The sequence below is a fragment of the Hemitrygon akajei genome, chromosome 17 (genome assembly GCF_048418815.1).
Source record: "Hemitrygon akajei chromosome 17, sHemAka1.3, whole genome shotgun sequence".
In the NCBI taxonomy this organism is placed as follows: Eukaryota; Metazoa; Chordata; class Chondrichthyes; order Myliobatiformes; family Dasyatidae; genus Hemitrygon; species Hemitrygon akajei.
Window position 1 is genome coordinate 3,042,874 of NC_133140.1, and position 25,378 is coordinate 3,068,251.

The 25,378-nt window shown below is 42.1% G+C and overlaps 1 protein-coding gene across 5 annotated transcripts in view; it reads right to left on the reverse strand.

Annotated features, from left to right (window-relative positions):
- The window catches only part of LOC140740442 (dynein axonemal assembly factor 1-like), a 186,088-nt gene that overhangs the window by 16,294 nt on the left and 144,416 nt on the right, over positions 1 to 25,378 (reverse strand). For all 5 annotated transcript variants that reach the window (XM_073069579.1, XM_073069576.1, XM_073069580.1 and 2 more), the window contains 3 exons: positions 22,750 to 22,868; positions 20,203 to 20,271; positions 11,475 to 11,874 (listed from right to left, as the gene is read on the reverse strand). In XM_073069579.1, the coding sequence (XP_072925680.1) occupies positions 11,475 to 11,874; positions 20,203 to 20,271; positions 22,750 to 22,868 (588 nt within the window). The remainder of the gene's footprint in view (positions 1 to 11,474; positions 11,875 to 20,202; positions 20,272 to 22,749; positions 22,869 to 25,378) is intronic.

Below are 25,378 nucleotides of genomic sequence, written 5' to 3' on the forward strand. Positions count from 1 at the left end.
TGTTGAATGTACAAGGTAATTAATTTTTCAGAGTGTTATTTTAACATTTGTAACACTCCTACTGTATATTAGTTTGTAAGGTATTGTATGATAAAACTGTGTATATTGTGTATGTTGTAGATTTTATAATTTGCATTGACACTTGGCAATAATTCAACTAGGCCAAAAATGTTTTGTTGTTGATTTTCGTTTGTACTCAGTTGTCTGAGGCTTCCTGCTTAAATGCCCAACAGTAATCAGACAGCATTGAAGGAATTCAGTTGCCCCAATACCATTTCTTCATGACTGCAATGTCCTGGTGAAACTTTTCACTACATTTGTCACTAACAGTGCCAAGATTTTCAAGGAAGAAGTCTAAGTGGAAATGCAGAAAATGAATCTTTAATGACAGGTTGCACTTTCTGGTTTTGTCTGCTTGAAGCATGCTGTCAACCAGCTGTACGCAGTTTGTTGCTCTGTAGTTGCCAAGAAAATTTTCAACAACTTCCTTGAAAGTTCTCCATGCGATTTTCTCCATTTCCACTGGAAGTTCTTCAAATTTCCTGCCATTGATGATCGGTTTGATTTGTGGAGCAACAAAAAGGCTATCCTTAATCTTGGCATCTGTTGTTCTAGGAAATATCTATCTCAAATATCAAAATCCTTCGCAGAAATTTTTTTGCCTAGTGACAGCAGTCTTGAACCCCGTAATTCTCCTTTTGCCTTTGACAAACCCAAGTCTCTAACCAAGTCATTAAACTGAGAGTGAGTTATCACATAAGGGGTTCAAAATCTGTCTCAGTACTATATCCGTGTCATTTTCCATTCCTGGCTCGTGCATCATGGAATCTTTGTCTGTTTCCTTTAGACTGTTTTTCTAAAACTTGTCCTGCTATGCAGCATCCACCCTGTTGAAGCATGCCCAGGCATGCCTGGACAAGCTACAAGACTTTTCAGCTTACGTTGTGGGCAACATTTTAATTGACTTGAATTATGAATTGAAATAAGAAATATAGGCAATTTTTTTAAAAAAACACTGTAGGGAATTTTCATAATTTTCATGATCAGCAGCCCAAAATCCATAAGATAAACCCAAAAGTATTCAGGAAACAAAATCTTTGTTGTCCAGTGTATTTATGTAAATCTTCAGAAAACCACAATACTAAACACCACTAGAATAGTCTGAAAGTCCCTAGCAATTGAGAAATGAATGTGCTTGGCTATGCCCATACATCAGATTTCACAGCTTGAGCTGAGAAAAAATAAAAATACAATAATAATAATAAAACACAATAAATATAAATACATAAGATAGCTTACATACATAGAATGATTGCATAAGGAGACTGACAGGAAATGATAAAGTACTAATACACACACCACCCTCTGGTGTTCCTCCCCCTTCCCTTTCTCACGTGGCCTTCTGTCCTCTCCTATCAGATTCTCCCTTCTCCAGCCCTTTATCTCTTTCACCATTTGATTTCCCAACTCTTTACTTCACCATTCCTTCTCCCGATTTCACCTATCACCTACGACCTTGTACTACTTCCTGTCCACTCCTTGCCTTCTAACTCCGAGTTCTCATCTCTTTTTGCAGTCACGATGAAGGGTCTTAGCCCGAAACATCAACCGTTTCTTATTTCCTTTTCCACAGATGCTGCCCAGCCTGCTGAGTTCCTCCAGTATTTTGTGTGTACTTTGATTTCCAGCATCTGTAGATTTTTTCTTGTTTGTGGAAATGATAAAGTAGTGGTGATTGGGGGTGTGGAGTTGTTACTCAGCCTTACAGCTTAGGAAAGTAACAGGTTTTTAGTCTGATTGTCCTGGCATGGATGCTACAAAATGTCCTACCTGATGGGAGAGGGACAAACAGTTCATGAACAGGGTGGGTAGGATCCTTCATGTTACTAGCCCCTTTCCAGCAGCTTCCTGAATTATTGTATGAGCTTGATGGTGAGTAGGCTGCTGACAATGATGGGCAGGGCAGTTTTGACTACGATAACATCTGTTAGGTTTCCTCATTACTTTAAGTACCTGCACACGATCCATTTGTGAATTATGCACCACGGCACTCAGATCCATGCAATCTTTCTCACTGTTTAGATAATAAGCTTCATTTATATTTTGCTACCAAAATTAACATTTTACCAGATCACAATCCATTTGCCAGACCTTTCCCTATTCATTTAACCTATCTTAAACCCTTTGTGGCTACTTCATTCAAGTAATTTATATAAATTGTTATATATTGAGATCCTAGCACAAACTACCATGGCACACCACTCATTTCTTCCTGCCAACTAAATAACAATCATGCCTACACAGCTTACAGTTACTATTTGATATTCTGCCCACACCAATATTTACTCCCTACACCATGATCTTTTATTTTCTGCAATTATAATATCACCCCCCAGGGGTGTGTCCTCTCTCCACTGCTGTTCTCCCTCTACACCAATGACTGCACCTCCTCCAACCCCTATGTGAAGCTTTTGAAGTTTGCAGACGACACTACCGTCATCGGACTCATCCAGAATAGTGATGAGTCTGCATATCGACAGCAGGTGGACCAACTGGCGCTCTGGTGCAGTCGGAACAATCTGGAGCTGAACACGCTCAAGACAAAGGAGATGATAGTGGATTTCAGGAGACATCCCCCCGCTATGTCTCCCCTCACAGTCCTCAGCAGCCCTGTGTCCACCGTGGAGAACTTCAGGTTCCTGGGAACCACCATCTCTCAGGATCTGAAGTGGGAGCAGAACATCAGCTCCATCCTGAAGAAGGCCCAGCAGCGGATGTATTTCCTGCGGCTCTTGAGGAAGTGCGGTCTGTCTCAGGAATTGCTGCTGCAGTTCTACACTGCAGTCATTGAGTCTGTCCTGTGCACCTCCATCATTGTGTGGTTTGGAGCCGCCACCAAGCAGGATAGAACCAGACTACGGCGCACAGTGAGGACTGCCGAGCGCATTATTGGAGCCTCCCTGCCCTCTATTGTGGACCTGTACTCTTCCAAGTTGAAGAAGAGGGCGGGGAACATCATAAAGGACTCCTCCCATCCTGCGCACGGACTGTTTGATCTGCTTCCGTCTGGTAGGTGCTTCAGATCCCTCCAGACTAAGACTAATAGGCACTGGAGAAGTTTTTTCCCTACTGCGATCACTTTGCTGAACAGTTAACTGCCGGTTAACTGTCAGTTAACTGCCGGTTAACTGTCGGCTATCTATTACTTGGATTGCACTACCTGTATGTATAATCTATATTTTCATTTATATTTATCATTATTATTGTTATGAGCAGAGAGACAACATCTGCCGGAAGTAAATTCCTTGTATGTGCATAGGTACTTGGCGATTAAAGTCTGATTCTGATTCTGATTCTGAAATGTCATTTGGGAAGCAAAGTAAATCCATCAATTCCCCTTTATCCAAATATATTTAATTTCTTCAAAGAACAGCTACAAGCTGGAGAAACATGGTTTCCAGTTTCCCATTCACAAAACCGTAATGACTTTGCCTAATTTTTTTCTAACTGGCCTACAATTGCATCATTAATAATAACTTTAAAAGCTTTACCTATAACAGACATTAAGCTAACTAACCTGTAGTTTCATGTTTTCTGTGTGTTTTCTTAAGTCATCCTCTAATTGTCCTTGGCATCCTTCTCAAACACCATTCAGAAATTTACCAAAGACACAACAATCACTGGCAGAATTTCAGATGGTGACGAGGAGGCATACAGGAATGAGATACTGTATATTGCCAGTTGAATGTGATCATGACAACAACCTGGCACTCAATGTCAGTAAGGCTAAGAAACAGATTGTGGACTTCAGGAAGGGGAAGTTGAGGGAACACACACCAGTCTTCATCAAGAGATCAGCAGTGGAAAGGGTGACCAGTTTCAAGTTCCTGGTGTCAATATCTCTGAAAATCGATCTTGGGTCCAACATATTGAAGAAATTACAAAGGCACAACAGTGGCTATAGTTTACTAGGAGTTTGAGGAGACTTGGTGTGTTACCAAAGATTCTAGCAAATTTCTATGGATGTATAATATGACCATAATATGATAAGTTTTTATCTGCAATTAGAGAAGGATCAGCGCAGCAGATCAGAGGTGTCAGTGTTGCAGTTGAACAAAGGAGACTATGGAGCCATGAGGGAGGAGCTGGCCAAAGTTAACTGGGCGGATATCCTAGCAGAAAAGACAGTGGAACAGCAATGGCAGGTATTCTTGGGAATAATGCACAAGGTGCAAAATCAGTTCATCCCCCGGAGAAGGAAGGATTCAAAGGGGGGAAAGGGGCCACAGTGGTTGACAAAGGAAGTCAGAGATTGCATAGCATTAAAAAAAAAGTAAGTATGACAGAGCTAAGGTGAGTGGGAGGACAGATGATTGGGAAATTTTTAAGGAACAACAGAACTTAACTAAAAAGGCAATACGGGGAGAAAAAATGAGGTACGAACGCAAGCTAGCAAGGAATATAAAGGAGGATAGCAAAAACTTTTTTAGGTATGTGAAGTGAAAGAAGATAGCTAAGAACAATGTTGGGCCCTTGAAGAATGAATTGGGTGAAATTGTTATGGGAAACAGAGAAATGGCAGAAGAATTTAATAAGTACTTTAGATCTGTCTTCACTGGGAAGACACAAGCAATCTCCCAGATGTATGGATGGGCCAAGGACATTGGGTAACAGAGGAAATGAAATAGATTGACATTAGGAAGGAAACGGTGATGAGTAGACTGATGGGACTGAAGGCTGACAAATCCCCAGGTCCAGATGGTCTGCATCCTAGGGTACTAAAGGAGGTGGCTCTGGAAATTGCGGATGCATGGGTAATCATTTACCAATGTTCCTTAGATTCAGGATCAGTTCCTGAGGATGGGAGAATGGCTAATGTTATCCCACTTTTTAAGAAAGGAGGGAGGGAGAAAACAGAGAACTATCATCCTGTCAGCCTAACATCAGTGGTGGGGAAGATGCTAGAGTCCATTATTAAAGATGAAATAGTGGCATATCTAGATAGCAGTGATAGGATTGGGCCGAGCCAGCATGGATTTACCAAGGGCAAATCATGCTTGACTAATCTATTGGAGTTTTTCGAGGATGTAACCAGGAAGTTAGACAAGGGAGATCCAGTGGATGTAGTGTACCTCGATTTTCAGAAGGCATTTGATACGGTCCCACATAGGAGATTGGTGGGTAAAATCAGAGCTCATGGCATTGGGGGGGAAGATATTGACATGGATAGAAAACTGGTTGGCAGATAGAAAGCAAAGGGTAACGGTGAATGGGTGTTTCTCAGAATGGCAGGTGGTGACTAGTGGGGTGCCACACAGGGCTCGGTATTGGGACCACAGCTGTTTACGATTTACATCAACGATTTAGATGAAGGCATTGAGAATAACATCAGCAAGTTTGCTGATGATACTAAGCTGGGTGGCAGTGTGACATGTGATGAGGATGTTAGAATTCAGGGTGACTTGGATAGGCTGAGTGAGTGGGTAGATACTTGGCAGATGACATTTAATGTGAATAAGTGTGAGGTTATCCACTTTGGGAGTAAGAACAGGAAGGCAGATTATTATCTGAATGGTATAGAGTTAGATAAGGGAGAAATACAAAGAGATCTAGGAGTCCTTGTTCATCAGTCAGATGAAGGTGAATGAGCAAGTGCAGCAGGCAGTGAAGAAGGCTAATGGAATGTTGGCCTTTCTTACAAAGGGAATTGAGTACAAGAGCAAGGAAATCATTTTGCATTTGTACAGAGCCCTGGTGAGACCACACCAGGAGTATTGTGTACAGTTTTGGTCTCCAGGGTTAAGGAAGGACATCCTGGCTGTAGAGGAAGTGCAGCGTAGATTCACAAGGTTAATTCCTGGGATGTCCGGACTGTCTTACGCAGAGAGGTTAGAGAGACTGGGCTTGTACACACTGGAATTAAGGAGATTGAGAGGGGATATGATTGCAACATATAAGATTATTAAGGGACTGGACAAGATAGAGGCAGGAAATATGTTCCAGATGCTGGGAGAGTCCAGTATCAGAGGGCATGGTTTGAGAATAAGGGGTAGGTCATTTAGGACAGAGTTAAGGAAAAACTTCTTCTCCCAGAGAGCTGTGGGGGTCTGGAATGCACTGCCTCGGAAGGCAGTGGAGGCCAGTTCTCTGGATGCTTTCAAGAAGGAGCTAGATAGGTATCTTATGGGTAGGGGAATCAAGGGATATGGGGACAAGGCAGGAACCGGGTATTGATAGTAGATGATCAGCCATGATCTCAGAATGGCGGTGCAGGCTCGAAGGGCCGAATGGTCTACTTCTGCACCTATTGTCTATTGTATAAAGGAGAACATTCGAACTAGTTGCATCACCATCTGTTATGGAAGGACCACAATGCACAGGATTAGAAGAAGCTGCAGAAAGGTACAAACTCAGCCAGCTCTATCATGGACATAAGCCTGCCCTGAAGAGGACATCTTCAAAAGCAATGTCTCAAAAAAGCAACATCCATCATTAATGATCCCTTTACTCAAGATATGCCCTCTTCTCTCATGCACCCTAATGCATCAAGGAGGATGTACAGCAGCCTGAAGACACAGACTCACTGTTTTAGAAATAGCTTCTTCCCATTCGTCATCAGATATCTGAACGGACACTGAACCACTTAAACTACCTCACTATTTATTTCTCTCTTTTTGCACTACTTATTTTTAACATATTTCTTATTATAATTTATATTTTTCTATTTATTATGTATTGTACTGTGATGCTGCTACAAAACAACAAGTTTCATGACGTGTTTGTTTATTTATTTAGATTATCAGCATGGAAAAAGCCCTTCTGGCCCTTCAAGTCACTGCCAGCAACCCAATCTTAACACTTAAATTTACCATAACTAAATAACCTACTAAACAGTACAGCTTTAGACTAATGCATTCAGAGGAAACCCACGCATTTCACAGGGAGGACATACAATCTTGGGTTTGATCGAGGCATGACTGTGCAAGCGTGTGGACATCAGTGAGTTAGACTGGTGGGAAGGATTTAAAAACAAGACAGCTTTATAGAGCGGGCATCAGAGGAGCGGGCGACAGATGAGAGGGAGTCAGAGTAGGAGGGCTTTGGCTCAATGGGGCTTCGGGATGGCGGATCAAGGCGAGATAAGTTACTTGTGAAGAATAGAAACAGGAAGTATGTCTGTGATGCCGGTGTTCTGTGATGGGTGTCAGATGTGGGATGTCCAGGAGACTCCCAGCTTCTCAGCCTCACAGACGGCCAAATCTGCACCAGGTGCATCAAGCTGCAGCTCCTTAGGGAACTGGAGATGCAGCTCAATGACCTTCATCTGATCAGGGAAAGTGAGGAGGTGATAGAGAGGAGCTATAGGCTGATAGTAACATTGGAGCCTCGGAAGACAGGTAAGTGGGTAACAGTCAGGAGAGCGAAAGGCAAGACTCAGATACTAGAGAGTACCTCTATGACTCTTCCCCTTAACAATAAGTACTCCTGTTTGAGTACTGTTGGGAGAAGTGACCTACCTGGGGGAAGAAACAGTGGCTGTGCCTCGGGCACAGAGTGTGACCCTGTGGCTCAGACGGGTAGGGAAAGGAAGAGAATTGCAGCAGTGATAGGGAGGCAGATAGGCGATTCTGTGGATGCAGGAAAGAAACACAGATGGTAGTTTGCCTCCCAGGTGCCAGGGTCCGGGATGTTTCTGATTGCATCCACGATATCCTGAAGTGGGAAGATGAACAGCTGGAGGTCATGGTGCGTATTGGTACCAATGACATAGGTAGGAAAAGGGAGGAGGTCCTGAAAACAGAGTACAGGGAGTTGGAAAATAAGCTGAGAAGCAGGACCTCAAAGGTAGTAATCTTGGGATTCTGCTTGTGCTATGTGACAGTGAGCACAAGAATAGAGATATGGAGGATAAATGTGTGGCTGAAGGATTGAAGCAGGGGGCAGGGATTCAGATTTCTGGATCATTGGGACCTCTTTTGGGGTAGATGTGACCTGTACAAAAAAGGATGGGTTGCACTTGAATCCGAAGGGGACCAATATCCTGGCAGGGAGGTTTGCTAAGGCTTTTGGGGAGAGTTTAAACTAGAATTGCTGGGGGGCTGGGAACCAACTGAAGAGACGAAGGAAGGGCTGGTTATCTCTCAAACAGGGGAAGCTTGTAGGCAGTGTAAGAGGAGGATATAGGCAGGTGATAGAGAAGGGATGCGTTCAGTCTGATGGTTTGAGATGTGTTTATTTTAATGCAAGAAGCATCGTGAACAAAGCGGATGAGCTTAGAGCGTGGATCAGTACTTGGAGGTATGATGTTGTGACTATTACAGAGACTTGGATGGCTCAGGGACAGGAATGGCCACTTAGAATGCCAGTCTTTAGATGTTTCAGAAAGGGCAGAGAAGGAGGCAAAAGAGGTGGGGAGTGGCACTGCTAATCAGAGATAGTGTCATAGCTGCAGAAAAGGAGGAAGTCATGGAGGGATTGTCTACTGAGTCTCTGTGGGTGGAAGTTAGAAAGAGGAAGGGGTCAATAGAGTTGACCACTCTATTGTATATTATATAGACCACTCAATAGTAACAGGGACATCGAGGAGCAGATAGGGAGACAGATTCTGGAACGGTGCAGTACTAACAGGGTTGTCATGATGGGGGATTATATTTTCCCAAATATTGATTGGCATCTCTCTAAAGCAAGGGGTTTAGATAGGGTGAAGTTTATTAGATGTGTTCAGGAAGGTTACAAGAGGAGAGGCTGTACTTGATCTGATATTGGGAAATGAACCTGGTCAGGTGTCAGGTCTCTCAGTGGGAGAGCATTTTAGAGATAGCAATCATAATTCTATTTCCTTCACCACAGCATTGGAGAGGGATAGGAACAGACAAGTTAGGAAAGCGTTTAATTAGAGTTAAGGGCAAATATGGAGCTTTCAGGCAGGAACTTGGAAGCATAAATTGGGAATAGATGTTCTCAGGGAAATGTACGGCAGAAATGTGGCAAATGTTCAGAGGGTATTTGCATGGCATTCTGCACAGATACGTTCCAATGTGACAGGGAAAGAATGGTATGGTACAGGAACCATGGTGGGCAAAGGCAGTTGAAAATCTAGTCAAGAAGAAAAGAAAAGCTTACAAAAGATTAAAAATACTAGGTAATGATGGCGATCTAGAAAATTATAAGACTAGTATGAAATTAGGAGAGCCAGAAGGGGCCATGAGAAGGCCTTGGAGAGCAGGGTTAAGGAAAACCTCGAGGCATTCTACAAGTATGCGAAGAGCAAGAGGATAAGACGTGAGAGAATAGGACCAATCAAATGTGACAGTGAAAAAGTCTGTGTGGAACCAGAGGAGATAGTAGAAGTACTTAATTAATTCACTTAATGCTTTAGCTTTCGCTACGGAAAGGGACTTTGGCGATTGTAGGGATGTGTTACAGTGGACTGAAAAGCTAGAGCATATAGACATTAAGAAAGAGAATGTGCTAGAGCTTTTAGAAAGCATCAAGCTGGATAAGTCATCGGGACTGGACAAGGTATACCTGAGGCTACAGTGGGAAGTGAGGGACGAAATTGTTGAGCCTCTGCCAATGATCTTTGCATCATCAATGGGACAGGAGAGGTTCCAGAGGACTGGAGGGTTGTTCCCATGGCATTCTGACACAGCAAAGGCACACAAGGCCTTATCAACACTGAAAGTTAACCCACATGAATATAGTTACAGCTACAGAAAAAGCACAGTGTAGGATGCAGCAACCCAACTTGAAAAAGCTGTCCAAAGGTCCATTGAAGATATTGTTAGGTTATTTGTCAGTATCGACTTCTCCGCTTTCATCCAAAGGCTATCAAGCAGTAAGAATCCTCAGTGCTTTTCCCTGTGTATTGTAACCTGCTCTCTGACTCTAGTCTCTTTCCCTCTATCAATCTATTTTGTAATTTTGTCTTATTGAAGTTCATCATCAAAGAAACATGTTCATAAGATGTGTTTCAGACATTGTACATATATATCATATAGTCATATATGTCACAAATCTCCACATAGTATTTATCTGAGGCATACACTTATACAAAAGAGTGGAAAGAAAAAAACAAGCAAAAGGAAAAACAAACTATGTACAAGTAGGGAGTGATCTATCAAACTCAATGCTTTAAATTGCTATGCTATTTCTCATCTCAGTTCCACAGGGTTATTCACTGGTTTCAATTCTTGGTGCTTTCTCCCCCCAAATCATTTCCTGCTGTACGTTTTTGATATTCTTACCTCCACATCTTTCCCAAATCAGTTTTCAGTGTCTCTTTCCCTCTTCAATAGTTCCCAGTGTAAATTCTTAGTTATTTTTCCCCATTTTATTTCCCAGTGTCAGTCCTTATAAATTTCCCCAGGTTATTCACGGCTGCCAATTCAGTGTTTATTTTCACCCATATTTAGTTTTTGCCCTTGAACTTTGTATATCTACCTACACTGCACTTTCTCTGTAACTGTAATACTATATTCTGCATTGTTTCTTTCCCCTTCTGTATTGAGGTGAGAGTGATAGCAGTTCATACCCAAACACATCAGGACCTGGACAATATCCAGGCTTAGGCTGACAAGTGGCAAGCAACAATCAAGTCACACAAGTGCCAGGCAATGACCATCTCCAACAAGACAAGCTCTAACCATCGACCTTTGACATTCAGTGGTATCACCATCACTGAATCCTCTACTATCAACATCCTGGGGGTCACCATTGACAGGAAATGGAACTGGTCTAGCCATATAAACACTGTGGCTACCAGAGCAGGTCAAAAGCTAGGAATCCTGCAGCACGTAACTCCCCAAAGCTGGTCAGAAGTGTAATGGAATGCTGGCCACTCACCTGGATGAGTGCAGTTCCATCAACACTCAAGAAGCTTGACACTATCCAGTACAAAGCAGCCCACTTGATTGGTACCCCTTCCACAAGTATCCAATCCCTCCACCAGTGACAAACAGTTGCAGCAGTGTGTACTATCTACAAGATGCACTGCATCATCACACCAAAGTTCCAAAGGAAGCACTTTACAGATCCATGGCTACTACTATTTAGAAGGATGAAAACAGCAGACACCTGGGAACACCACCACTTGGAAATCTCCCTCCAAGTCACTCACTATCCTGACTTGGAAACATATCGCCATTCCTTCATTGTCGTTGGGCCAAAATTATGGAACCTCCCCCCCCCTAACAGCACTGGGGGTATACCTATACCTCAGGGACTGCAGCAGTTCAAGAAGGCAGCTCATCACCAACTTCTCAAGGGCAACTAGGGATGGGCAATAAATGCTGGCTTAGCTAGCGACGCCCACATCCCATAAATGAGTAAAGAAAAGAAATGCGGAATAATCTGTCTGGAAGGGTTACAAGCAAAGATTTTTACTGTATTTCAGTACATGTTACAATAATAAATTAATTACCAATATAAGTTATGCTGGGCTATTTCCCACTATTGGCTCTCAATGATTTTACCTTGCATTGATGGTTTAACTTCCTTGATGTCCTCTGCAACAAGTTGGCTGAAAATTTCCTCAATCAGTACCTTTTTAGGCTCATCATCCTCACCCTGAACAGATGGGGTAGTTAAGTCCATCAAGAAGCTGCTATTCATTGTAGTTGTGACTTCCTGTGGATTTCCCTCTCTAATTAACAACCTTTCTGCTTTGCTGCTGGTTCGTTGTTTTGCAGAATTTACTTCCAAAGCTTCATCTGCCTTCTCCTTGTCAGGCAAAGGTCTACAAATATACTTGTTTTTCTTTGCTGAAATTTCCACAATTATCTCGTCTTCCCTGGTTTTAACTCCATCCATTGAGTTAGAATTACTGTAATCACATCCAGTATCAAGGACTTCGATCTTTGCATGGTGATTTGCCTATAACAATAGAATATTTTATATTTTTATCTCATATTTCTGAGAATATTATTCCCTCCAAGAAATAATCTGCTAAAGGGTTCTTAGATCCCTTTCAAGGCATTTAAAAACAGTGGTTAATGAAGATAATTGTGAGTTATAACCATCAGATATTCAATAAACCACATGTGTCAAAATAGGACCAATGATGTTGACAGTTCCTCGCAGAAGAGTTATCTATGGCAATTTAATTACAAACTGAGGTCAGCATGTAATTAGACGGGGCTTCAATATTTAGTACTTGGCAACACTTCTGGAGATGATAGGAAGAATTCCACAAGGATGATCAGGAAGAAAGCTATTGAGCTCTTAAAGTGATAAATATACAAGTCAACTCCATTAGGAAAGAAGTAGAGAGGAAGGATGTGCAAGAAATGGAAGTTAATTGCTGCAAAACTGCAGATAAAGAGGAAAACTTGGGCTTTATCCTCAGAAGAACCATGTGGCAATCACTGCTACCCATGCTGTTTTGTGAATGTGAATGAGATCGTAGGTTTATAGCTTGTGTTGTGGAAACTCACTAACTGCTGCCAACCTAGTCTGGCAGCTATATTCTTCTGTATTGAGCCAACTTGTATACTCATGATGTTACTATCTTACTTTTAGTGGTGGATGTTCAGGAATCCCAACTATTGTGTGACCTTTATACTTTCATTGCTTCTTCCTAGTGTTGGCTTACATGGTGCGATGGTGATTTGTTAGATTTATTAGAGAGGACTGGAAAAGTGATCAGATGTTTTTGTCCATGTTTAAATTGATGCCATAAGATTACAGATTGCCAGCTATGATGTTGTGACCATCACTGAATGGGGGCTGAAGGATGGTTGTAATTGGGAGCTGAATGTCCAAGGTTACACATTATATAGAAGGGATAGGAAGGTAGGCAGAAGAGGTGGTGTGGCTCTACTGTTAAAGAATGGCATCAAATCAGTAGAAAGATGTGACATAGGATTGGAAGATGTTGAATTCTTGTGGGTTGAGATAAGAAAATGCATGGGTAAAAGGACATTGAAGGCAGTTGTATACAGGCCTCACCACAGTACCTGGGAGGCAGACCACAGATGACAACAGCAAAATAGAAAAGGTGTGTCTAAAGGTCAATGTTATGGTAGTCACAGGAGATTTTAACATGCAAGTCATTTGGGAAAATCAGCTTGGTAACAGATCTCAAGAGACTGAGTTTGTTGAATGCCTAAGAGATAGCTTTTAGAGCAGTTTGTCGTTGAGCCTACTAGGGGATCAGTTATACTGGATTGGGTGTTAAGTAATGAACTCCAGGCGATTAAGGAGCTTAAGGTAAAAGAACCCTTAGGAACCAGTGATCACAATATGACTGAGTTCAACTTGAAATTTGATAGGGAGGAAGTAAACTCTGATGTAGCAGTATTTCAGTGGCTACACTGAAATTACACCAAAGTAAATTGGAAGGAGCTGCTGGCAGGGATGTCGGCAGAGCAGCAATGGCATGCATTTCTAGAAAAAATGAGGAAGGTGCAGGACATATGTATTCCAAAAATGAAGAAATATTCAAATAGTAAAATAGTACAACAGTGCCTGACAAGGGAAGTGAAAGCTATTGTAAAAGAAAAAGAAAGGGCATACAACAAAGCAAAAATTAGTGGGAAAATAGAGGATTGGGAAGTTTTTAAAAACCTACAGAGCGCAAGTAAAAAATCATAAGGGTCAAGATGAAATATGAAAGCAAGCTGCAAATAATATCAAAGTGGACAGTAAAAGTTTCTTAAAGTTATGTTAAAAATAAAAGAGAAATGAGAGTGTGTATGGGACCATTAGTAAATGAGACAGGAGAAATAATAACGGGGGACAAAGAGATGGCTGATGAACTAAATGAGTATTTTGCATTAGCCTTCACTGGAGAAGGCACTAGCAGTATGCCTGATGTTGCAGTGTGTTAAGGAAGAGATGTGGGTGCAGTTACTATTACATAAGAGGTGGTGTTCAAAAAACTCAAGACCTAAAGGTACATAAGTCACCCAGATCAGACGAGCTACACCCTAGGGTTCTGAAAGAGGTAACGTTAGAGATTGTGGTGGCATTAGAAACAATCTTTCAGAAATTATTGGACTTGGCATGGTGTCAGAGGACTGGAAAATTAAAAATGTCACTCCACTCTTTAAGAAAGGAGGAGAGCAACAGAAAGGAAATTATAGCCCAGTTAGTCTGACCTCAGTGGTTGGGAAGACCCTGGAGTCAGTTGTTAAGGATGAGGTGATGGAGCACTTGGTGACACAGGACAAAATAGTACAAATTCAGCAGAGTTTCCTTCAGGGCAATTCCTGCCTGACGAACCTGTTGGTATTGTTTAAGGAGATTACAGGTAGGATAGATAAATGGGATGCACTGGATGTTGTATATTTGGACTTTCAGAAGGCCTTTGACAAGGTGCCACACATGAGGCTGCTTACCAAGTTAAGAACCCATGGTATTACAGGAAAGCTGCTAACATGGTTAGAGCATTGAATGATTGGTAGGAGGCAGCGAGTGGGAATAAAAAGATTCTTTTCTGGTTGGCTGCCAGTGACTAGTGGTATTCCGCAAGGGTCGGTGTTGGGACCACATATTATTATGCTGTATATAAAGCAGATGATGGAATAAATGGCTTTGTTGCCAAATTTGCTGATGCTAAGAAGATTGGTAGAGGGGCAGGGAGTGTTGAGGAAACAGGTAGGGTACAGAAGGACTTAGACAGTTCAGGAAAATGGGCAAGAAAGTGGCAAATGAAATAAAATGTTGGAAAATGCACAGTCATGCATATTGGTAGTAGAAATAAATGTGCAGACTATTTTCTAAATGGGGAAAAAATCCAAAAATCTGAGATGCAAAGGGACTTGAGAGTCCTTGTGCAGAACACCCTAAAGGTTAACTTGCAGGTTGAGTCAGTGGTGAAGAAGGCAAATGCCATGTTAGTATTCATCTTAAGAGGTCTAGAATCCAAGAGCAGGGATGTGATGCTGAGGCTTTATAAGGTACTGGTGAGGCTTCACCTTGAGTATTGTGAACAGTTTTGGGTCCCTCATCTTAGAAAAGATGTGCTGGCATTGGAGAGGGCCCAGAGGAGGTTCACAAGGATGATTCCAGGAATGAAAGGGTTATCATATGAGGAACGTTTGATGACTCTGGGTCTCTACTCACTGGAATTCAGAAGTGGGGGGGGGGATCTCATTGAAACCTTTCGAATGTTGAAAGGCCTAGACAGAGTGGATGTGGAAAGGATGTTTTCCATGGTGGGAGAGACTAGGACAAGAGAGCACAGCCTCAGAATAGAGGGGCACCCTTTCAAAACAGAGATGTGGAGAAATTGCTTTAGCCAAAGGGTGGTGAATTTGTGGAATTTGTTGCCACATGCAGCTGTGGAGGTCGGGTTATAGTGTGTATTTAAGGAAAAGATTGATAGATTCTTGATTGTACATAGCATCAAAGGTTATGGGGAGAAGGCCGGGAACTGTGGTTGAGGAGGAGAAAAAAACAGGATCAACCCTGATTGGATGGCAGAGCAGACTCAATGGGACAGATGACCTAATTCTGCTCCTACGTCAATTATAATGATAGTGATAACCCCTAGTGTTTACAGCTTCACTATAACTCCCCTACTCAGCATGTTATGAATTTTCAGGCTCATCCCTCTCCACATCCTTGACGCATTCTTCAGATTAGAGACTTTCGGATTCAGGCAGATTGTTTTGTATGTAACCTAACTCTGCATATACTATTCACTATTACAAGTTGTTCACAATGTCATTTAGAACCATAGAACATTACAGCACAGAAACAGGCCTTTTGGCACTTCTTGGCTGTGCCGAAACATTTTTCTGCCTAGTCCCACTGACCTGCACCTGGACCATATCTCTTCATACATCTCCCATCCATGTACCTGTCCAAGTTTTTCTTAAATGTTAAAAGAGAGCCCGCATTTAACACTTCATCTGGCAGTTTATTCCACACTCCCACCACTCTCTGTGTGAAGAAGCACTCCCAATGTTCCCTTCAAACTTTTCCCCTTCACCCTTAACCCATGTCCGCTGTTTTTTTTTTTCTCATCTAGCCTCAGTGGAAAAAGCCTGCTTGCATTCACTCTATCAATACCCATCATAATTTTATACACCTCTATCAAGTCTCCCCTTATTCTTCTACGCTCCAGGGAATAAAGTCCTAACCTATTCAACCTTTCTCGGTAACTCAAGCCCCAGCAACATCCTTGTAAACCTTCTCTGCACTCTTTCAACCTTAATATCCTTCCTGTAATTCAGTGACCAAAACTGCACACAATACTCCAAATTCGGCCTCACCAATACCTTGTACAACCTCACCATAACATTCCAACTCTTATACTCAATACTTTGATTTATAAAGGCCAATGTACCAAAAGCTCTTGTTACGACCCTATCTACCTCTGATGCTACTTTTAGGGAATTTTGTATCTGTATTCCCAGATACCTTTGTTCTTCTGCACTCCTCAGTGCCCTACCATTTACCTTGTATGTTCCAACTTGCTTTGTCCTTCCAAAGTGCAATATCTCACACTTGTCTATATTAAACTCCATCTGCCATTTTTTCAGCCCATTTTACCAGCTGGTCCAAATCCCTCTGCAAGCTTTGAAAACCTTCCTCACTATACACTACACCTCCAATCTTTGTATCATCAGCAAATTTGCTGATCCAATTTACCACATTATCATCCAGATCATTGATATAGATGACAATTAACAATAGACCCAGCACTGATCCCTGTGGCACACCACTAGTCACAGGCCTCCACTCAGAGAAGCAATCCTCCATTACCACTCTCTGGCTTCTCCCATTGAGCCAATATCTAATCCAATTTACTACCTCACCATGTATACCCAGCGACTGAATCTTCCTAACTAACCTCCATGCCGGACCTTGTCAAAGGCCTTACTGAAGTCCATGTAGACAACATCCACTGCCTTCCCTTCATCCACTTTCCTGGTAACCTCCTCGAAAAACTCTAATAGATTTGTTATACATGACCTACCATGCACAAAGCCACGTTGACTCTCCCTAATAAGTCCCTGTCTATCCAAATACTTGTAGATCCTATCTCTTAGTTCTCCTTCCAATAATTTACCTACTACCAACGTCAAATTTACTGGCTAATAATTTCCTGGATCACTTTTAGAGCCTTTTTTAAACAACGGAACAACATGAGCTATCCTCCAATCCTCCGGCAGCTCGCCCGTGGATACCGACATTTTAAATATATCTGCCATGGCCCCTACAATTTCAACACTAGTCTCCTTCAAGGTCCGAGGGAATACCCTGTCAGGACCTGGGGATTTAACTACTCTGATTTGCCTCAAAATAGCAAGCACCTCCTCCTCTTCGATCTGTATAGGTTCCATGACCTCACTACCTGCTTGCCTTATTTCCATTGACTCCATGCCAGTTTCCTTAGTAAATACAGACACAAAAAAAACATTTAAGACCTCCCCCATTTCTTTTGGTTCCATACACAGCCGACCACCCTGATCTTCAAGAGGACCAATTTTATCCCTTACTATCCTTTTGCTCTTAAACTACCTGTAGAAGCTTTTAGATTATCCTTCACCTTGACTGCCAAAGCAACCTCATGCCTTCTTTTAGCCCTCTTGACTTCTTTCTTAAGTTTTTTTTGCACTTTTTACACTCCTCAAGTACCTTATTTGCTCCCTGTTTCCTATACATTTCATACATCTCTCTCTTCTTCTTTATCAGAGTTCCAGTATCTCTTGACAATCATGGTTCCTTATTCTTATTCACTTTGCCTTTAATCCCGATAGAAACATATAATCTCTGCGCTCTCAAAATATCTCCTTTGAAGGCCTCCCACTTACCAATCACATCCTTGCCAGAGAACAACCTGTCCCAATCCACGCTTTTAGATCCTTTCTCATTTCTTCAAATTTGTCCTTTTTCCAGTTTAGAACCTCAACCCGAGGACCAGATCTATCTTTATCCATGATCAAATTGAAACTAATGATGTTATGATCACTGGAACCAAAGTGTTCCCCTACACACACTTCCATCACCTGCCCTAACTCGTTTCCTAATAGGAGATCTAATATTGCATCCTCTCTATATATTGATTTAGAAAACTCTCCTGAACACATTTTACAAACTCTAACCTGTCTAGACTTTTAACAATATGGGAGTCCCAATCAATATGTGGAAAATTAAAATCCCCTACTAACACAACTTTATGTTTCCTGCAGTTGTCTGCTATCACTCTGCAGATTTGCTCCTCCAATTCTTGCTGTCTATTGGGTGGTCGATAATGCAACCCCATTAATGTGGTCATACCTTTCTTGTTTCTCAGCTCCACCAATATGGCCTTGGTAGACAAGCCCTCTAATCTGTCCTGCCTGAGCACTGCTATAACATTTTTCCTGACTAGCAATGTCACCCACCCACCCTTCATCCCTCTGCCTCTATCAAGTCTGAAACATCAGAATCCTGGAACATTGAGCTGCCAGTCCTGCCCCTCCTGTAGCCAAGTTTCACTAATGGCTATAACGTCGTAATTCCATGTGTCAATCCACACCCTCAGCCTTCCCCAAAATACTCCTTGCATTGAAATAGACACGCCTCAGGAGATTATTACCACCAGACACAACCCTTCTATTTGTGACTTTGCATGAATTTTTAACATCATTTATTTTCACCCCACTCCACTATCTGCCATGGCACTCTGGTTCCCATCCCATGCAAATCTAGTTTAAACCTTCACCAACAGCACTAACAAACCTTCCTGCAAGGATATTGATCCCCTTGTAGTTCAGGTGTAACCCGTCTCTCTTGTACTGGTCCCACCAGCCCCAGAAGAGGTCCCATTGATCCTGAAATCTGATCCTCAGCCATGTGTTCATCCGCCAGAGCATCCTATTCTTACCCGCACTGGCACGTGGCACAGGTCACAATCCTGAGATTACCACCCTCGAGGTCCTGCTTTTTAACTTCCTACCAAACTCTCTATACTCACTCTTCAGGACCTCCTCACTCTTTCTTCCTATGTCATTGGTACTGATGTGTACCATGATGTCTGGCTGATCACCCTCCCACTTCAGAATGCTGTGCACGCGATCAGAGACATCCCTGACCCTGGCACCCCTTCTATCGAGTCCCCTATCACTACCGCTCTCCTCTTCTTCCACCCTCTCTTCTGCACTGCAGAACCAGACTCAGTGCCAGAGATCCGGCTGTGGCTTGTCCCAGGTAAGTCATCCCCCCAACAGTATCAAATCTGTATACTTGTTGTTGAGGGGAATGGCCACAGGGGAACCCTGCTCTGCCTGCCCTTTCCCCTTCCCTCGCCTGACTGTAACCCAATTACCTGTGCCCTGCTCCTTTGGCATAACTACCTCCCTGAAACTAATATCTATTAACTCCTCATTCTCCCGAATGATCCGGAGGTCATCCAGTTCCCTAACGCAGTTTGTTAGGAGCTGCAGCTGGATGCACTTCTTGTAGGTGTCGTTGTCAGGGACACTGGAGGTCTCCCTGACTTCACACAACCTGCAAGAGGAGCATTCCAACATCTACTCTAAACAAACAAAACAAAACTTACCGGAACCTACCCTCACCTCTGCCTGTTCACACCAAAGCCTGTTGAGCCGAAGCAGTCCCACTCTGCTCCCTCTCACTCTGCTGCCCGCTGTATATGGCAGTCTTTTTTTTAAACCTTTGGCACTCCAAGTCACGTGCCTGCGCAATCTAGCCTCTTTTCCCCGAGCAGTGTAAAAAAAAAAATGACTTCTCTCTGAGATTCCTTTACTCCTTCACTCTCAGCCTCTTGCTTCGATTTATTGTACAAGACCTCGGTGAAGAAATGATCATTTTGGTAACATTATGAAAAAACACCAAACAGGGGCTACAATTGCCCTGCACGCAATAATGCATTAATTCTCAGCAGGTACTGGTCTAGACCGGAAGTGGACTTCTGCCTTATGGGAGCTTATTTATCACTACAAAATAATTTTCATGCCTTATAATCTTTTACAGCTGCTATCAAGAAATCCCCTGAATTTCAAGGATTATGTGTTTATTTTCTGGAAGTATCAAGAAAAAATATAAATGTTTTCCATGTCAGCTCTGCAAAGTGCAGACATATCCAGAGTGTGCCAGTATTATCTATTCCCCATAGTAGAGAGACTGGAAATCAACAGTATTGTATACTGACTTAATTCAAAGACCAGGTGGCCCGACCAACAACATAAAGGACAAGGCCAAAGGCAGTTATACACAAATTAGAAGTGGAGAAAACTCGTGGATTACCTTGTTGCTGAATGTATGTTCAGTCTCTGATAGGTCGCACCTATCCACATCTTCCAAGTCAGGGAGATCCTGTAAAGAAACAAATTTGGAACTATAGTCTGGAGACTATTTATAGTTTACAACTGCATTTACATCTAAATGTTTACAAACGATCGATTAAAGCTTTTACAAGAGTACAAATACAGCATTGTCAGATACACATAAAATCACATATGTTGACGATGAGTAATTCTTAGGGGAAGCCTGGTAGTGTAGTGGTTAGCATGATGCTTTACAGTATCAGCGGCCCGGGTTCAATTCCTGCTGTCTGTAAGGAGTTTGTATGTCCTCCCGTGACTGTGTGGGTTTCCTCCCACTGTCCAAAGATATACCAGATGGCAGATTAATTGGTCTTTGCAATTTGTCCCACTACTAGACTAGGGTTAAATCGGGAGACTGTTGGGTAGCGCAGCTCGTAGGACCAATTCTGCACTGTATCTCAATAAAGTAAAAAAACTGCTCATTTAGTTTAATAATTCTATACAAGTTGTTAGGTATTATATTAACAAATCATTGACCAAATATGATTACATAACTGTCCATTTACTTGTCCCTTTATGTACTTTCTTCAATATGCAAGACTTAACACAACAGTCTGACGCACGCACACACGCACACACACACACCTGGAACTACAGACCACTTGGGTTGAATTGGGTATCCTTAGAGAGCCTAAACCCATAGAAATGCAAGACTTTCAACCTTCCTTGTTCTCTCAAGAAATCAGAACCACAGAAAATAAGCCATCATTTCCACCAGCTAACCCTAAGGATAAGAACAGGGGAGATGACTCTATTTCTCAAGCTTGTTTTGTCTTCATATAGATCACAGCTAATGTGTCATTCAGTTTAACAATGTGAGACACAGGGTGATCTCTCCCTATTCCTTTTCTTCATTGGTAAACGGAGATTTTTGCACACTTCTAAAGTTCAAAAGCACAATGGTAAAGTGGACAAATATGAAATAGTGAAGTACAGAAACTTAAAGGAGGGAATGGGTAGATTACATTATTTATTTTGCATTTAGTTGTACAGTGACAATAGAAATTGACAACAGGGAGATAGGGTTTTTGGGAAAGGAATTGTTACATACACAAATCTTTGTAAGACTATTAAAATGCCAAGTTTCTCAGCTTTAGGCAGTGAAAAAACAAACAGGTTTTGTAAGAGATTTATAGTACCAGTGACCTGGATTCAGTTCTCACTGCTGACTGTAAAGAGTTTGTATGCTCTCCTGTGAGCCCGTGGGTTTTCCTCTGGTGCTCCAGTTTCCTCCCACAGTCCAAGGACATACCGGTTGGTAGGTTAATTGTTCATTGTAAATTGTCCCGTGACTCAGCGAGGGTTAAATAGGGAAGTGCTGAGCACCACGGACAGAAGGGTCTATTCTGTGCTGTAACTCAATCAGTTAATCAATAAATAGTTTGGGCTCAAATACGATCAATTCTGCCCACTCAGAAGAATAACCATATAACAATTACAGCACGGAAACAGGCCATCTTGGCCCTTCTAGTCCATGCCGAACGCTCACTCTCACCTAGTCCCACCTACCTGCACTCAGCCCATAACCCTCCATTCCTTTCCTGTCCATATACCTACCCAATTTTACTTTAAATGACAATATTGAACTTGCCTCTACCACTTTTACTGGAAGCTCGTTCCACACAGCTACCACTCTCTGAGCAAAGAAGTTCCCCCTTGTGTTACCCCTAAACTTTTGCCCCTTAACTCTCAACTCAAGTCCACTTGTTTGAATCTCCCCTACTCTCAATGGAAAAAGACTATCCACGTCAACTCTATCTATTCCCCTCATAATTTTAAATATCTCTATCAAGTCCCCCCTCAAGCTTCTGCACTCCAAAGAATAAAGACCTAACTTGTTCAACCTTTCTCTGTAACTTAGGTGCTGAAACCCAGGTAACATTCTAGTAAATCTCCTCTGTACTCTCTCTATTTTGTTGACATCTTTCCTATAATTCGGTGACCAGAACTGTACACAATACTCCAAATTTGGCCTCACCAATGCCTTGTACAATTTTAACATTACATCCCAACTCCTATAGTCAATGCTCTGATTGTTAAGACACTAGGGGGTGTCAGGGACCTTTTGGGGAGAGGGTTTCACTATATGAACAAACTGAAGAAGCTGAAATTGCTCTTCACGGAGCTCAGAAGGTTAAGGTGGGATTTAACAGATGTGTTCAATTATGCAGGATTTCACTGGCAATAGGAACTTATAACCAGAGACTCTGATTTAAAGTTATAGGGGAAGAAGCAGTATATGTGGAGTTGGGAGAAAGTAATTTACGCAGTTATTCTATTCTGCAGTACACCATCTGAGAAAAATATTCAATAGTAATTACCAAAAGTAAAACTGACATGCCTGCAAGGCAACGCTACAGGGGAATAGTATGTGAGATTGACTATCCTTTCAAAGAGAAGGCACACCCATGTATGGTCAAATGGACTTCTGAGATCAAAACTCACAGAGGTTAATAAATCAACTCACATCAATGTAAAGATGACGGTCCCCTTCCAAATGGATTGTATCCATGGTGTCTGTCTTATCCAGTTCTGTCACTAGGATTTCCTGAGCAGGCTTTACTTTTGATAGCTTATCTGACTGGTCTGAAAGACAAATTGAGCTGGAATGTTTCAAAGAGACCCATGATGCTGATAAATAAACAAGGGTACTATGTTTTTAAAATTATTTAAGGTAACTTTTTTTTTAAAAAAATGCATTGTATCTGGGCAGTCAGTAATAAAACCCACTTACATGTTGTTTGTAAAACACAAAACAGGTGATTGAGGATTACCTCTGATGGTGAAAATAATAAAACATTATACCTCAGGTCTGAAATTCCGGGAAACCTCTTGTTAGTTGCTGCCAGTTACCTCTTCATGTTCTTCAGGAGTCAAAGTGAAATCCTGAACTTACTTCACATTAAAATATTGCAACAGGAAATCTAAATGCTTGAGGCCAGCTTTCTTGATAATGATCAAAAGGATCAATCAGATTCGCACAACTAATAACAAGCAACAATCTGCAAGTTGGACTCAGTGCGTCAACCATCATGAATGGAAGGAATCGAAGATGTTTTAGTTTGAAACATGGCATCAGGAAACTAATTGTCAAAGGTTTGGGTTGAAGCTCTACATGAGAACAAAGTCAACAACTTCTTTCTTGATCCAGGTCTTAACCTGAAACATAAACTCTTCCCACAGATGTGGCTCAAATCCTTCAGATTCCCGCATCTAAAACAACTCACACAACGTGCTGAAGGAGTTGAGTATGTCAGGCAGCATCTATGAATGGGAATAAATAGTCAATGTTTTGGGCTCTAGATTTCCAGCATCTGAAGTACCTCTTGTGTCCTGCATCTTAAGTCTCTTGTATTTTAAGTGATGACTTGATATAGTTACATAGACACAAGTCAGGGTTTTCTGGGATTCCTTCGGGTAGAGATAGGGAGCTGGAGAATTAGATGTACAGAAAGACCATCACAAGCCTCTGAGTAATCATAGAACTAAAATAAAAAAGGATAGATGATGGTAAATGAGGATCGCTCATGGTGACAGAAGGACAGAAGAAATTCTCCTTGGACTGTCTATTAACAAGAAAGAATGAAACAATAGGTAAAAGCATCAAGAGAGAAATTCATAGATTTTACTCTTACGGTATACCCTTGGGAATATTAAAAAAATAGATTTTCATCTGCCACAAAACCCAAAGTTCCAAACCTAGCAGGTAGCCCCATAGCTGCTCTCACTTCCCTGCATGATTTCTAGCTAAGACTCCTGCTGTGATTAGAAATGAATGGAAGGAGTACAATAGTTACAGAGTACTAGAGTCATACAGCATGAAACACGAACTTCAGCCCAACTTAACCATGCTCTTCAAAATGCCCATCTGTATCCAGAGAGCCGTGCCTGTCACGTGACAGCACTGCCCTCACCTGGTCGGAAGGCACACTACATGCCAGTCAACATTTCACCCCTCCCAACTAATCAATGCACTCTTAACCATTGGCCACCTTAATTGGATTAACCTGTCTAGCACCAAGCCGTTGGCCCCCCTGGTGAATCACCTGGGTTGGACCCTCCAGTCCCCTGACCTATAAAGGGTGCTACATGTGCTTGGCTCGCTCTCTTTTTGCCATCCTCGAGGGACCACCCTGCTTCACTCCAGGCTGAAGACTGCAATAGAGCGCTGGAGACATGTGGAGAGCTGTGCATTGAATAGGGTTGTGGGAGCGTTTATTGTTGTCCCTGTAGCAGAGAACCGTGCCTGCCCATAGTCAAGAGGTGGCGGATGTCGTAGTTACTTTTCCCTTGCTTGTATGTGTACCTGTACTCTGTCTCCACACCGTTTCCCGTGTGTTGTACTGCTGACCTGACTTTTCCCACGCTCGTCTATTCTAAGCACGTTTGTGTGAATATTGTAGCCGCTTGTGTTGTCCCCAAGCTCTTCTCCCCTTGTAAATAAACTCCTTATTATTAAAACTGTATGTCTAGAGCCCTTGCCTTTGAGACCCAAAGAATCTGTCTCACTTCCATCATAACACCATCTAAGTGAGTTCTGTTTGCCTGCATTTGGCCATTATCCCTCTCGACTTTTCCTGTTATTGTTGTGCCTGCCTCTGGCAGCTCCTTCCATACACACACTCCTCTGGAAAAAGTTGCCCCTCAGATAGCGCTCAATTCTTTCCCCTCTCACCTTAGACTTGTGCCTTCTATTTCTTGATTCCCTTTCAGATAAATGGTTGCGTGCATTCACCCTATCTATACACCTAATAATTCTAGAAATTCACTTTTCAGTCTCCTATGTTCCAAGTGTATAAAGTGGCAGCCTGCCAAGTTTCTTCCTATAACACAGGCCCTTAAGTCTTGGCAACATTCTTATAGAATTTTTTTTTGCAGATTTTCCAGCTTAATGATGTATTTCCTATCACAGGGTAACCAAAACTCTAGATTAAACTCCAGCCAAGATCTCTCCTGATTCTGCTGTATTTTTTGACAACATTCTTTAAAGCCAATAAAGTCACTTGCAAATACACTAACCATACCTTCATATTCTCATCCAAATCGTTAGAGGATCAGACTATAGAGACTCAGCTTGTCATGCTATACTTCCCTAG